The sequence below is a fragment of the Borostomias antarcticus genome, assembly GCF_949987555.1.
Source record: "Borostomias antarcticus genome assembly, chromosome: 9".
NCBI classification, from domain to species: domain Eukaryota; kingdom Metazoa; phylum Chordata; class Actinopteri; order Stomiiformes; family Stomiidae; genus Borostomias; species Borostomias antarcticus.
The window spans coordinates 28,432,156-28,447,155 of NC_140242.1; the positions used below are offsets into that span (position 1 = coordinate 28,432,156).

At 45.4% G+C, this 15,000-nt stretch overlaps 1 protein-coding gene across 1 annotated transcript in view; it reads left to right on the forward strand.

Moving 5' to 3' along the window:
* Positions 1-6,310: 6,310 nt before the first annotated feature.
* The window catches only part of LOC311313349 (mitogen-activated protein kinase kinase kinase kinase 4-like), a gene marked incomplete at its 5' end in the record, with an annotated part of 46,395 nt that continues 37,705 nt past the window's right edge, over positions 6,311-15,000 (forward strand). Inside the window, one exon of the mRNA XM_084443472.1 lies at positions 6,311-6,457. Coding sequence (XP_084299598.1) covers positions 6,311-6,457 — 147 coding nt within the window. The remainder of the gene's footprint in view (positions 6,458-15,000) is intronic.

Sequence of the window (15,000 nt, forward strand, 5' to 3'; positions counted from 1 at the left end):
ACCGATCCTCCCACGGTGCTGGACAGAGACCGTGACCGTTTCCTCATGCCTGGACCGTTTCCTCGTACCATGGCTGAAGCAAAACAATGATCTTCTTTTATTTATTTTTTAAAAATACATTTGGCATAACAATAGGACAAAATAAAGAACTAGAAATGGTGCTTGAAGAGCACAGACCTCCGCCCATGAATGCGTTCCGTGGCTCTGTGCGCGTGCATGTGCGCGTGCACGTGTGTGTGCGTGTGCACGTACGTGCGAGCAGGTTTGGTATCGCTGCATTCGTTAGGTGGAGAGCTTTATGCCAGTCCAAACCCTGTGTCTCTGTGACCTTCCTACGTCCAGATGACCGTTTCCATTCCCCCCATTGACAATGGCTGCGTTCAGAATTGCATACTTCTACTTCTTACTACCAGTACCTACTACAACTGCCCTTAGAAAGTACGTACTTTGCAAGCAGTAGGCATCCAATTGGGACATACTACCTTGTCATAACATTGCGCCTTGAAATTTGCCCACATCCATCGCTGTCCATAACGCGACATTCGTCTACTGCTGTCACGACTCGCACATGTGACGCACATTTCCGCTGCGCACAGGATTGTGGGTCAGAATAGCCAGAAAAGCCTGCTGGCTTGCATACTGCAAAATACGACCGGATGTAGTAGGACATCCTGGTATTTTTGCCATGTGGCATACTATGTATTGGGACATACTACATCCTGTTTTGGCATACTTTATAGTAGGGTAGTATGCGATTTGGAACGCAGCCAATGAATCCAAAGTCCCAAAAATGCGGCCATGTTTGGGTGGCTCTGTGCCGATACACTAATCTCAAAATACGATACGATACACAATATTGGGTTGACGATAACAATACGATAACTAAGTGCAGGTGTGAAGCGTTGCAGTAGCGCTGCTGTTCACACCAATAGTGCATTTCTCCACATTTCTACTCCACTACACTTTGTGAATTTAGAGCTTAACTGTTGTAATATCATGGAGAGGCCTAGAGACAAAAGACCTGTTTGTTACCAGCGTTGTGTAGCCAGCGTTCACTGATATACAATAAACATATCACAATATTGTTTTCACCTTGACGATACATATTGTGACGTTTTGCGATATATTGTGGCACGATATATTGTTACACCTCTAGTGGGTTGTGAGTTAACCACCATAGTAGTGGCACCACTGGATCACACTGTAGAGTATAACAACATTCACACGACACGGATAAAAACTCCTAACAGCATGATCACATGAAGCTCTTTTGGAGCAAATGACTTTGTTTCTCGTACGGCACCTAGGCAAACAAGCTCTCTGTCCTGAAGGCCTTGTCTGAATCCAGGGAATCATGTCATGGGACTCAAAAGGGCGTGAAGATTCTGCCTGGTGACACTGCTACCATTCATTTCTCAGGAGAGTTGCTCTAAGATGTTCTAGGCCTAGACATCAAAGAGACCAGCTGTTTTACAGTCGTGGGGTTAGAGGGCTGAAGAGATGCTCTGGCATTTGCCACCAGAGAAGAAATGTTAGCCTAGCGTTACAGTAGGTGTCCTGGACACCCTCCAAACCAGGCCCTCCACCCTGCCACTGTTCATACTCCAGGGCTGAGTTTCCCAGAGGCATCGTAGCGCTACGATGAACGCTATAGCTTACGATGAACGTAGCGCTACGATGCCTCTGGGAAACTCAGCCCAGGCCTGTAGCCCTAGCGCTAGCAGTCTCATCCCACTTCCCTGTCACTCCTCCCTCTCCATATCTGGTTAGAATGCGCTCTTGCCTTTTCATAAACTTGGTGTGAAAGACAGTGGAAAAATGAAAATCATTGGTAGAGTATATGGGAATAAGTGCTACAATAGTATAATGGTATTCATGCTCACACTGTAGGCTACTAGATGTCGTGATGTATAGATGTTATGTAGTGTTCAGTGTAGTGTTGAGTGTTGTGTTGAGTACGGATGTCAGGGGATTTTTACTAACAGCAGTAGCACTACTGATGGGACATTATGTTTAAGGGAAGAAAGGCAACAATAGTAAGGCAACAATAGTTCCACAGTTGACAGCGGCGGTGAAATATTTATTTATATAAATATATTCATAATATTTATCACTGCTTCTATTCCACATGCTGTGATGAACCCTTTTGTTGGAAGGAGAGCTTGAGGTGTGCATAGTCAACACTAAATGCCTTCATATGTTTGCTTTGTAAAGATATTTTCTTCAAAGAACAGTTGATTGAGCTAGCATTCTTGTTCAACTGCTGTGCTACACTGCACAACAGTATTTAATTCACAATGTCAAACGGCTAACTGTCAAGTTGATAAGAGACAAAGTCTTATCTCTCACACACAAAGAACAATGAGAGAGAGAAAGAGAAGAGTGGGGGAGAGAGATAATAATAATAATAATAATAACAATAATAAAAAATAATAATAATAATACTCATCATCATCATCATCATCATCATTTTTAAATAGAAATATTGCCTAAAAGTGGCTCGAAATTATGATTGCTTATAACATAGGCTAGCTTTTCTAAAATGAAGACAGAAATGTATTAAAACTTTAGGGTAGACTAGTACCAAATACAGGCGGATCGATTCGGATACACATTTTTACTGTTGAAGATGGGTGGAGCTCTTCACTTCTCACCACCCCCCCCCTCTCTCTCTCTCTCTCTCTCTCTCTCTCTCTCTCTCTCTCTCTCTCTCTCTCTCTCTCTCTCTCTCTCTCTCTCTCTCTCTCTCTCTCTCTCTCTCTCTCTCTCTCTCTCTCTCTCTCCCAGGCCCGGGCTGAATCAGCTTCCTGTGTTGGTGATGCGAGCGAGAGAGGAGGCAGGAAGACGGTGGAGAGAGAGAACAGAGAGAGAACAGAGAGAGAGCAGCTGAACGGCCAGCCACGGTAGCTCGGTATGGAGTAGCTTCACCGCGCCGGGGAGCACAAAGAAAACCCCGCCTTGGACCCAGATTATCTGACCAGAGAATAAGAGAAAGAACTCAACGATGAGATACGGCATTGCAAGGATACAGTCAGCTTGACGCCGATCAAAGAGACTTTGCAATTTCTATTTATTCTTGAAAAATGGCGAACGATTCTCCAGCTAAAAGTCTGGTGGACATAGACCTTGCCTCTCTGCGGGTGAGTGCATGGTACTGGGGGAGCACAGGCTCTCATGGGTGCATTCTTCTCTTTTCTAATGTCATGTGGGCTTAAAGGCTACATGGTCGCTCTTACTGTCGATACAAGCCTTGATAATGTATCACAATTATTATTGTTGATATGGGTAAAAGATAAGGTCTTCATTCCTTTGTTTGCAATGTAGCCTAGTGAGAAGCAAACACCAGGCACAGCCGAACCGCTATATGCCAGCGGTACAAGTCAAATCTCGCATCATACAATTAATCAATCAATCATAATTAGTTGCCTGTAACAATCTAGCCTATTACTTTTATGCAGGACCCAGCTGGGATTTTCGAACTGGTGGAAGTGGTCGGCAATGGCACCTATGGACAAGTATACAAGGTTAGTGTGCTTACTGCTTATACTTGGCTACAGTGTCTCAGATAGACCACTTTGTGTCGGAAAATAGGCGGAAACCGAAGCACAAACATGTCTTTTCTCCCAGGCTGAGAAAGGGGACAACTCTCTTGGACCAGCGCGGTCTGGTGACTGGATCAATGTGCTGTGATTCTTCAAACTGGACTCTTTACATTTCTCTGATTTCTCCTTTTCTATTTATACCACATTTAATGATCTGCCAACATTATTTCAGAATCAATGCAACTCATTACAATGAACCAACTGAGTCGCCTCAATGTGACTTTGCTGGTCCGACCCCCTCGCCTCCTCTATTGGGCGGGGAACACATTGATTCCGCATAATGTTAGAGATGTTAGAGACATTTTATGCAGTGATCGGCTACTCGGCCTGTATGGCATTCGATTATAGTCGAGGTTGTCCCTGTTTGCAAGCACCGCTCTCTCTCTCTCTCTCTCTCTCTCTCTCTCTCTGTCTCTCTCTGTCTCTCTCTCACTGACACACACACACACACACACACACACACACACACACACACACACACACACACACTGGATTAGACCAGCCTACATACATCACATCCTGCTCCGAGGTTGCTGTTGCCTGGTAGAAAGGAAAGGCAGAACTATGTCCAGACTTGTTATGCTCTGCCGCTTGCATCCCTCTTGCGTTACATGGTGTATCACTAGGATTTACATACATCATACTGCAGTGAATGACCACATTGTGGTTTAGTCATTTGTGAATCACTATTTGCTTTGTTATTGTAACTGACCCACAAAACACCATGTGGTTGTCTGGTCCCAGTGGCGGTTTATCCAAGGAGAGGATAATCTTCCATGGTCCTTTTTATATTCTCCAAACATTAGTTTTAGTCGGATGAGATTGGATGAATAGTAAATATGGTAGAATTAAAATACAGATGCATTTTCCCTTCAGGGTTTGATAGACTGCCAGGACTGAACAAATAGCTTTTCCTGGTGTTATTTTTCACTTCTAGCTTACGATCCAAGCTGGACTTGTGCACCCAACCAATCAGAATGCTGTATCTTAAGTGGAAGCTAAAATGTTCCTAGTGGCCATTTTCTTTTAAGGACTGTAGATGACTTCCTCCCATTGACACTGTGTACATGTTATGGTAAACGTGGAAATGGGAATATCTCTCTTTCTCACTCTCTCTCTCATATATATATGCATGTTCACACACATATACACACGCGCGCACACACGTGCGTGTGCGCACACACACACACACACACACAAAGTCTCTCATCTCTGGGGACTGCGAGTCCAGAAACTCTTTTCATTGGAGGATACTCAGGCTATAGGCTATACGTGCTCCTTTACTATATATAGCTGAGCGAGGCGTCACATCAAATCATATTGTATAGGATTGTTTCTGTTAGAAGCACCCTAAGGCTGGCTGGGATAAGGCTTGCTCAGTCATTTGTGTGGTGTGTGTGTGTGTGTGTGTGTGTGTGTGTGTGTGTGTGTGTGTGTGTGTGTGTGTGTGTGTGTGTGTGTGTGTGTGTGTGTGTGTGTGTGTGTGTGTGTGAGAGAGAGAGAGAGAGAGAGAGAGTGGTTGGACTACTGTGTGTATTGAAGACTACCCACCTCATAGTAAGCAAGAGGAAGCTTAGAGTAAAGGAAGTGCTCACAGTTCCTCTAGTGTGTGTGTGTGTGTGTGTGTGTGTGTCTCTCTCTGTGTGTGTCTGTCTGTGTGTGTGTGTGTGTCTCTCTGTGTGTGTGTCTCTCTGTGTGTGTCTGTGTGTGTCTGTGTGTTGGCCTGGGGAGCAGCAAACACCACTGCATGGAAAACAAGTTGATTTGCTTCAAGAGATTTTAACCAGCTTCAGTCCTCTGCAGCTGCAGGCCTGACATGCAGCAGTGTGAATGTTTCCCTCCCGGAGAACACGTCCGTTTAGAAAGGCGTAGTAACACACTGGCCTGGACATTTTGACTTTACGGTCAATTCCTCAGGTTTTAGGGAATCTCACATTCTACAAGTTTGTCAGAGGTGGACCAAACTTTTCCTTCTGTGCCCTACATCAGCATTGTGTGTGTGTGTGTGTGTGTGTGTGTGTGTGTGTTTTGGTTCTACATGACATATACATTTCATACAAATTCCAATTCCTCTCTGATTGGTCAGGCTTCTCAGGCTAGCAAATGGCTGCAGAGTGTGACTATCTAAGGGGCGTGGCAGCTGTGTGGACTGCAGCTGTCGGGATGGAATGGAAAAAGAAAGAGAGAAAGGAAGAAAAAGAGAGTACGCACCAACCCCTTAATCACAAAGGTGTTTTTGTTTAGTGGGTAAGCTTGTAGGAGCGGCATCTTGCTCTGTCAGGGCCTAAATACTGCCTAACCACAGGCAAGAGTCAGCAAGGGAGTCTGGGATTCCCCCTCGAGGGGGGAAATGGTTTAACCCAATTATGACTGGGCCTAATAGCCCTGTACTTCAGTCTCCAACTGTCATTCTTTCGGCATCATTTGAATGTGCTGCACTGTAGTGCATAATTGGTCAACCGTAAGACAGTTATTAAACAAGGGCATTTTTCAAAGGAACATTGCATGACTTAGCATTGGATGTTCATAGTCATGTTTCTATAGAGAATTGAATCAGATGTGAGGAGGAAGTAACAAAATGGCGGAAGTTTTTTTTGCGTAAAGATGAGAAGTTGGTGGCTTAGCTGACCACAATGTAGTTCCCTTCATTTGTTGACAACAGGATCTCGAGAAATGAAGTTTATACTTCAGGAACACTTGATGACATTATGCCCTCTTTAGAAGGTATCGTCAAACACCGTAAACTTGCCAAGTGCCTCAACCTCCCGCCCACGCACCAATCCTGCAGGATCTCCGGTTCTTCTCGTCTGTCTCTCACCACCTTCACCAGGAAGAAACCCAGTTCAGATGTTGAGGTGCGGACGATGAGGAATGAATACCTTGCCTATCTCTCTCTGTTTTCAACGTGTTTAAAGTGCCTGCGGGGGTGGGTGGGGGGGCAGGGTGAGGCCTCTCCCCCGTCTCCGTCACCAAGCTCTCATCAGGCGGCCGTGGAGAGCGTCTTACCGTAGATCACAGCCCAAATATTGGCGCCGTTCTCGTTGCAGCACTTTTACAGAGGAGAGGGATGGATGTTGGCAGTAGCTGAAAGTTTCGGAGCCCGCCTTCGATCTGACCTTCGACCCTCAGGTGTCCTCCTCCTCTTCCTCCCCACGTGTCACGGGGATGATGAAGGGGTATGTGGGCAGGAGCGAGCCAGGTGATGAAGGCCCTCAGTGGGGGGTATGCCCAACCTCACCCATGTTGTCGGCTGTAGGGTTTGTGTCGGCACAGTGGTAGACCGGTCTGGCCTCGTACAGCAGAGATGCGCAAGAAAGAATCTTCTGAAATCATTAACTTAAGTATTATTGCTATGATATTAGCGGTTACCCTCGAACAAGACCATTACCAGCAACCATCAGACTCTTCCTCTCTCTCTAGGGCTGGGTATCGAGTCGAATTTCAAGAATCGATTCGATTCCGTTTCACAAGGTTCAGAATCGATTATCACGATTCGATTCAATTCAATATCGATTCGGTTAGTGTTACTAAAACCTGTTGTTTGTTTTTTTTGCTGTAACCTTAATTACATGACTAGGGCTGGGTATCGATACTGATTTCCAAAAATGAATGAATGAATGAATCATTGAATGAATTAATGAACTATTCATTCCTTCATTTATTCATTCATTCATTAAATAAAAGATCGATTTTGGGATTCATGAATCGATTCTGAATCATTTGATTCAGAATCGATGAATCGATTTTTCTCAGCGTCCCCTCCAGGCCATGTCTACCCCCAGATACCTCCCTGTTTGTGCTTCTCACCTTGTTTTCTCTGACAACTTGCTCCGCTGACATTACATGCTGGTGATATCACACTTGGCTTGTTAGACAGGAGTTTAATAGAGAGAGCGGACCTCTCCTTCTCTTGCCAGGGCCAGCCCACCCAGGCTCCCAGGCTCTGCCCCCCCCCTGTCCCCCCCCCGTCCCGCTGTGAAAGGTGGAAAAAGCTGCAAACAAACAGCGTTTTAACCCCTACTCTGCCGCAATGGAACCGGCCAAGCTGTGGAATGCAGGGCCTGGGTTGGGTCCATGAGAGGAGAGAGGGGGGGGGGGAGGTAGCGAGGAGAGTAAGGAAAGTAGTGATGGATAAACGAGAAGAGGGGATGAAGGGAGAGATGGTGGATGAGTGGCGCAGGTGCTCATCCAGGCTCTTGTCATCTCCCACCCAGACTACTGCAACTCCCTCCATGCGGGGGCTCCGGCATCAGCCATTCATTTCATTTCAAACCTTTATTTAAACTCGTAAAGCACTGAGGTTTCCCTCATTTACAGTGATGACGAGTTCAGAAACACAAATCGACAGAACAAATGTAATATAAAATAATAGTAATTAAAAACTATTTATTGGTCGAAGTACAAAGGGTTAGAGCCATTGATTTAAACTCCATGACAGGAGGAAGTTTAGAGTCTGTTGTAAGGTATTCGAAGTATAAGGATCATCATGGAAAAAATTAGCCTTTCCGAGTTCAGAATGCACTCGAGGAACCTTGAAAACAAGCCAATCGTTTGATCGGGTCTGGAAGGTGCCAAGGTTCCACTCCAACAGAGATGAGATGTATGGTGGAAGTTAACCGACAATGACTGAAAATAAACAGATACCAGTGATAGGAATGCCTTAAAGAAAGAGATGGCCAGCCCACCTTATCATAAAGAACACAGTGAGTGTCATATCTATCATCCGTAATAAATCTTAGGGCGGAGTGATGGGCAGAGTCTGAGGGTTTCAAGCTAACCTCTGGAGCTCGTTCAACCACCCCAAGTTCTCCCACACAACTTCCCTTCCCCGTTCTCTACACTGGCTCCTAGCAGCTGTAAGTCACTTTGGATAAAAGCGTCTGCTAAATGACTTTAATGGAATGGAATGGAAAAGAGGATTGTGAAAGGAGTGGCTAAGCGATCGGAAAAAGACCAGAGTAGGTGAGAGGGAGAGGGAAGGAGAAGGTCAGTCGCTCCTCCTGGTCACTGAGCATCTCTGCTCAGCGCAGGTCACATGACTCACAGAGAGGATGGGGGTGAGGAAGGCGTGTGGGGCGTCATGGCTGCTATAATCACACAGCGTGAGGAAGAGAGGGGGAGAGTGAGGGATTGATGAAGGAATGGTGACATGGGGGAGGAGGAGGAAGTCAGGAAAAGATCCACATCTATTTGGAAGATCCACACATGTTGTGTGCTGATGTACCTTGTTGTAGATTCCCTCATTTCTGGATGAATTGAATGTCCCTTTTCCATCATGGTTATAATTTCATTCACCCAATAGTAGTTGTATGACCTCTATTTTGTTTCTGCAAAATTGTACCATATGTACAGAGAGGATGGTGGTTGAATCTGAGATCATTCCCGTTTGCAGTTGTGAATCTCATCAATCATGGCGTCATTATGGAAAGATTATGGAGCTTAGTAACAGTCCCTTTTGTTGGCACAGCGGCTCCGGTACCGTTACAACGGTCGGGGAAACTCTGGACTGTCAACATCCAGGGAAGGGAGAAGAAGCCTGGGCTGAGTTTCCCAGAGGCATCGTAGCGCTACGTTCATCGTAAGCTACGGCGTTCATCGTAGCGCTACGATGCCTCTGGGAAACTCAGCCCTGATCAATATGAGCTAGCTGTCCTCTGCTGGGACACACACACACATGCGTGCGGCCACTACCCCCCCCCCCACACACACACACACACACACACACGCGCCTGTGTTTTCACACACACACACTCACCAGGCACGCACACAGAGACAGGCCCAGTTGTGTGTTAGTCTGCCCACCCTGTTAAAATTAATTAATTTCTGAACCATGGCCATCTTTATATCCCTCTCTCTCTCTGCTTGCGTTCAGATACTGTTAAATAATGCTCTCATTGTGTGTTAATACACTTATGGACTGGCACGACAGGCCGATGTGGAAGAGAGGGCCTTTATAGTGATGTGAGACTGACAGACAAAGAGTCTTCTTTTTCTTCTGGAGTGTGTGTGTGAATAGGCCTACTCTTACGCTGAGGGTGATAGCTAGCTTCAAAGTTTCATCACACATTTTACTTTGAGGTTGCAATAATATGGTAATTCTATTGTGCCAGGGTAGAATTGTGCTAGTGTCAAAAAGGCTGTTGTATGCTGGTAAAGAACAGCTAGGCTTAGGCTAGAGGTCTTTTGAAATGTGACTAGTGTTGAGAAATTAGGTCACATAGCCCATTCAATTTGAGTCTACTGTAATTCACTTGTTGTGTAAGACTGCTTTCTTTCTTTCTTTCTTTCTTTCTTTCTTTCTTTCTTTCTTTCTTTCTTTCTTTCTTTCTTTCTTTCTTTCTTTCTTTCTTTCCTTCTTTCCTTCTTTCCTTCTTTCTTTCTTTCTTTCTTTGGTTTCTTAAGCGTGTTTGCTAGACATTGTGGAGCCTACGTGGATCTTTTTTTAAATGTTATTCTTATCTAAACCATAGGATTGAGTCACACACACACACACACACACACACACACACACACACACACAGATACACACACACGTCCAAGGACACCTATGTCACAGTAAGTGAGTCAGTAATGCGTGTTCAATGTGTCTTGATGGTTCTCATACACTCATGTAGTGGGAGGCAGGAGGTTGGTCGGTCCTGTCTCAGATCTCCCTCTCTCCCTCCCATAGTGCTCTAGGGCTGTGCAATCAAATCCATACAATACTTTTCCCCCCCACTATACAAGTATTTATTTTATGCGGTATAGTATCGATACAGTAAAAAACAACACAATATATAACTGTGTGTATATATATATATAACTGTGTGTGTGTGTGTGTATATATATATATATATATATATATACACACACACATATATACACACACACACACACATATAATTGTACTTCTTTTTTTTTCCCACAAGGAAAATAAAGCCTACAGAACAAGACAGGGAATAGATATATACAAAATTAAAGATGGAATTGAGTCATAAATACATTATTCATGCTTTACTTGGATTTAAAATGTCCTTCCATTCCCTCTGCCCTTAGCATCCCCTCGGAGCGGGGATGGAGTATACAACTCTCAGCTCTAATACAAAAAAAAATTCAGTGTATTGCAATATGTATTGTATCACAATGTATGGTGATATGTATCGTATCGTGACCCATGTGTTGTGATACATATTGTATCGTGAGGTCCTGGTCAATAGCCCTGTAGTGCTCTGTCCCTCTTACTCCCATAGTGCTGTCCATTGATTCCCCACAGAAAGGTTTAGCTACTGTAAATGCAGACCACTGGCGCAGCTAGCATCCTTCATGCAGCTGGCTAGCATCATAGACAACAGCTCCATCATTCTGCTAGCTGGTTAGCATCACAGCAAACAGCTCCATCATTCTGCTAGCTGGTTAGCATCACAGCAAACAGCTCCATCATTCTGCTAGCTGGTTAGCATCACAGCAAACAGCTCCATCATTCTGCTAGCTGGTTAGCATCACAGATGAACAGCTCCATCATTCTGCTAGCTGGTTAGCATCACAGCAAACAGCTCCATCATTCTGCTAGCTGGTTAGCATCACAGATGAACAGCTCCATCATTCTGCTAGCTGGTTAGCATCACAGACAACAGCTCCATCATCCTGCTAGCTGGTTAGCATCACAGATGAACAGCTCCATCATTCTGCTAGCTGGTTAGCATCACAGATGAACAGCTCCATCATTCTGCTAGCTGGTTAGCATCCCAGATGAACAGCTCCATCATTCTGCTAGCTGGTTAGCATCCCAGATGAACAGCTCCATCATTCTGCTAGCTGGTTAGCATCACAGATGAACAGCTCCATCATCCTGCTAGCTGGTTAGCATCACAGATGAACAGCTCCATCATTCTGCTAGCTGGTTAGCATCACAGGCAAACAGCTCCATCATTCTGCTAGCTGGTTAGCATCACAGACAACAGCTCCAGGGCTGCCAAGTCTCACACATTGAGTGTGAGATGCATTTCAGCCTATTCTCACGCTCACACTTCACACAATTCTCACGCAGAGAAATGACCAACCCTTAAATACTAGCAGGTCAATGTTCATGGGGGGGGTGTTAAGTGAAAAAATCTCACTCCAAACTTTTGGTCAAACTTGGCAGCCCTGCAGCTAAGTCTTTGTTATGTGTAACTTCTCTCTGACTGATAAAGCTGAGTGAAGAGCCTCTCTGACTGAAGCCAAGATGGCTGCCACGGCTGCTTTCAGCTCGCATGGGTTCTTCTGGGCTCTTCTTTAGGCTGGTGGACTGGGAGAAGAGAAGCTCTAGACTGTTTTCCAAACTTTCTTTTCATGGGGACCCACTTTTTAAAAATGACAAACCATCGCGACCCCATTCACAATAGGCTGTGTATAGTCACCTAAGGTGAATGGTAAGCTTATAGCAGGCCTATATGAAAGCTAACACTGTGATAAAGTGCATAGTCGACTGGGGTCAAGATATCCAGCAGGCTTAAGGTCTTTAGATCTAACTCTGGTCTCTTGTTTGGCTCTTAATGACAGTTGTGGCTTGTCTGAGCCATTGGGGTTTAGGGAAGCTTCAGAAAGGGGTAGCCATCTGGAGGAGGTGGAGGGGGACGAGGAGGGGCGGGGAGGTGGGGGGTTAGGGGGGCACTAGACTGGCTACTTGTGTGGCCACAGGCTTTTGAAGAGATTTTATGGAGGAGGAGAGGTTTTTTATTTTATTTTATTTGATGAATCACCACAGGTGTGTTAACTACATCACATCAGGCTACTCAGTATTGACGCATTGAGGTGTCTATCGATCAATTGCCGATAAGAATTTACTCGTAAGATTTGGTTACTCGATTAATTGCTTGTTAATGGAACATAACTTAAAACTAACATAACTGAGGGGAACGAACATTATCAACGGGAGTTGCGGGAAATGTAATCATGATTTAAGGTCTGACTGCACATGAGGGCGCCACGGCATGTAGCGAAGGCTAATTGGGATGCTTGGAAATTTATGTTATCTTGCCAAAACTAATTTCTGACAAGGCCCCCGTTTAACTCGTCTGTTTTTCTTACGCAATTGGATTGCACTTCACACGAACCCCTCCCAGTGGCTCACACACACACACACACACACACACACACACACACACACACACACACACACACACACACACAGACACACTTTCGAACACACTTCTTGCCGGGGTCTCCATCTGCCTATGACTCTCATGGAGGCTGTTTGTCTTGATTGGGGACGACACTTTCAGCCTCCCAGCCCCTGCCCCTGCCCCAGCCCCAGCCCCTGCCCCAGCCCCTGCCGAAGGCAGCTGGTTGGTGTGACTGTGAGCCTCATTAGCTTTGTTTTCATCTGGTTCACAATACTGGAGCCATGCCCAGGCCACCTGACCACAACACAGGCCTCTGATTGGCCCAGCACTTCTTCCTGTAACTGGGCAGACTCGGTGCACTCCTGTGAGTAACGGGGCTTCAAACGCACATGTATGCTCACAGATACACACACACACACACACACACAAACAGCTCCATCATTCTGCTAGCTGGTTAGCATCCCAGATGAACAGCTCCATCATTCTGCTAGCTGGTTAGCATCACAGATGAACAGCTCCATCATTCTGCTAGCTGGTTAGCATCACAGATGAACACCTCCATCATTCTGCTAGCGGGTTAGCATCACAGATGAACAGCTCCATCATTCTGCTAGCTGGTTAGCATCACAGATGAACAGCTCCATCATTCTGCTAGCTGGTTAGCATCACAGATGAACAGCTCCATCATTCTGCTAGCTGGTTAGCATCACACACAACAGCTCCATCATTCTGCTAGCTGGTTAGCATCCCAGATGAACAGCTCCATCATTCTGCTAGCTGGTTAGCATCCCAGATGAACAGCTCCATCATTATGCTAGCTGGTTAGCATCACAGATGAACAGCTCCATCATTCTGCTAGCTGGTTAGCATCACAGATGAACAGCTCCATCATTCTGCTAGCTGGTTAGCATCCCAGATGAACAGCTCCATCATTCTGCTAGCTGGTTAGCATCACAGATGAACAGCTCCATCATTCTGCTAGCTGGTTAGCATCACAGATGAACAGTTCCATCATTCTGCTAGCTGGTTAGCATCACAGCAAACAGCTCCATCATTCTGCTAGCTGGTTAGCATCACAGATGAACACCTCCATCATTCTGCTAGCTGGTTAGCATCCCAGATGAACAGCTCCATCATTCTGCTAGCTGGTTAGCATCACAGATGAACAGCTCCATCATTCTGCTAGCTGGTTAGCATCACAGCAAACAGTTCCATCATTCTGCTAGCTGGTTAGCATCACAGACAACAGCTCCAGGGCTGCCAAGTCTCACACATTGAGTGTGAGATGCATTTCAGCCTATTCTCACGCTCACACTTCACACAATTCTCACGCAGAGAAATGACCAACCCTTAAATACTAGCAGGTCAATGTTCATGGGGGGGGTGTTAAGTGAAAAAATCTCACTCCAAACTTTTGGTCAAACTTGGCAGCCCTGCAGCTAAGTCTTTGTTATGTGTAACTTCTCTCTGACTGATAAAGCTGAGTGAAGAGCCTCTCTGACTGAAGCCAAGATGGCTGCCACGGCTGCTTTCAGCTCGCATGGGTTCTTCTGGGCTCTTCTTTAGGCTGGTGGACTGGGAGAAGAGAAGCTCTAGACTGTTTTCCAAACTTTCTTTTCATGGGGACCCACTTTTTAAAAATGACAAACCATCGCGACCCCATTCACAATAGGCTGTGTATAGTCACCTAAGGTGAATGGTAAGCTTATAGCAGGCCTATATGAAAGCTAACACTGTGATAAAGTGCATAGTCGACTGGGGTCAAGATATCCAGCAGGCTTAAGGTCTTTAGATCTAACTCTGGTCTCTTGTTTGGCTCTTAATGACAGTTGTGGCTTGTCTGAGCCATTGGGGTTTAGGGAAGCTTCAGAAAGGGGTAGCCATCTGGAGGAGGTGGAGGGGGACGAGGAGGGGCGGGGAGGTGGGGGGTTAGGGGGGCACTAGACTGGCTACTTGTGTGGCCACAGGCTTTTGAAGAGATTTTATGGAGGAGGAGAGGTTTTTTATTTTATTTTATTTGATGAATCACCACAGGTGTGTTAACTACATCACATCAGGCTACTCAGTATTGACGCATTGAGGTGTCTATCGATCAATTGCCGATAAGAATTTACTCGTAAGATTTGGTTACTCGATTAATTGCTTGTTAATGGAACATAACTTAAAACTAACATAACTGAGGGGAACGAACATTATCAACGGGAGTTGCGGGAAATGTAATCATGATTTAAGGTCTGACTGCACATGAGGGCGCCACGGCATGTAGCGAAGGCTAATTGGGATGCTTGGAAATTTATGTTATCTTGCCAAAACTA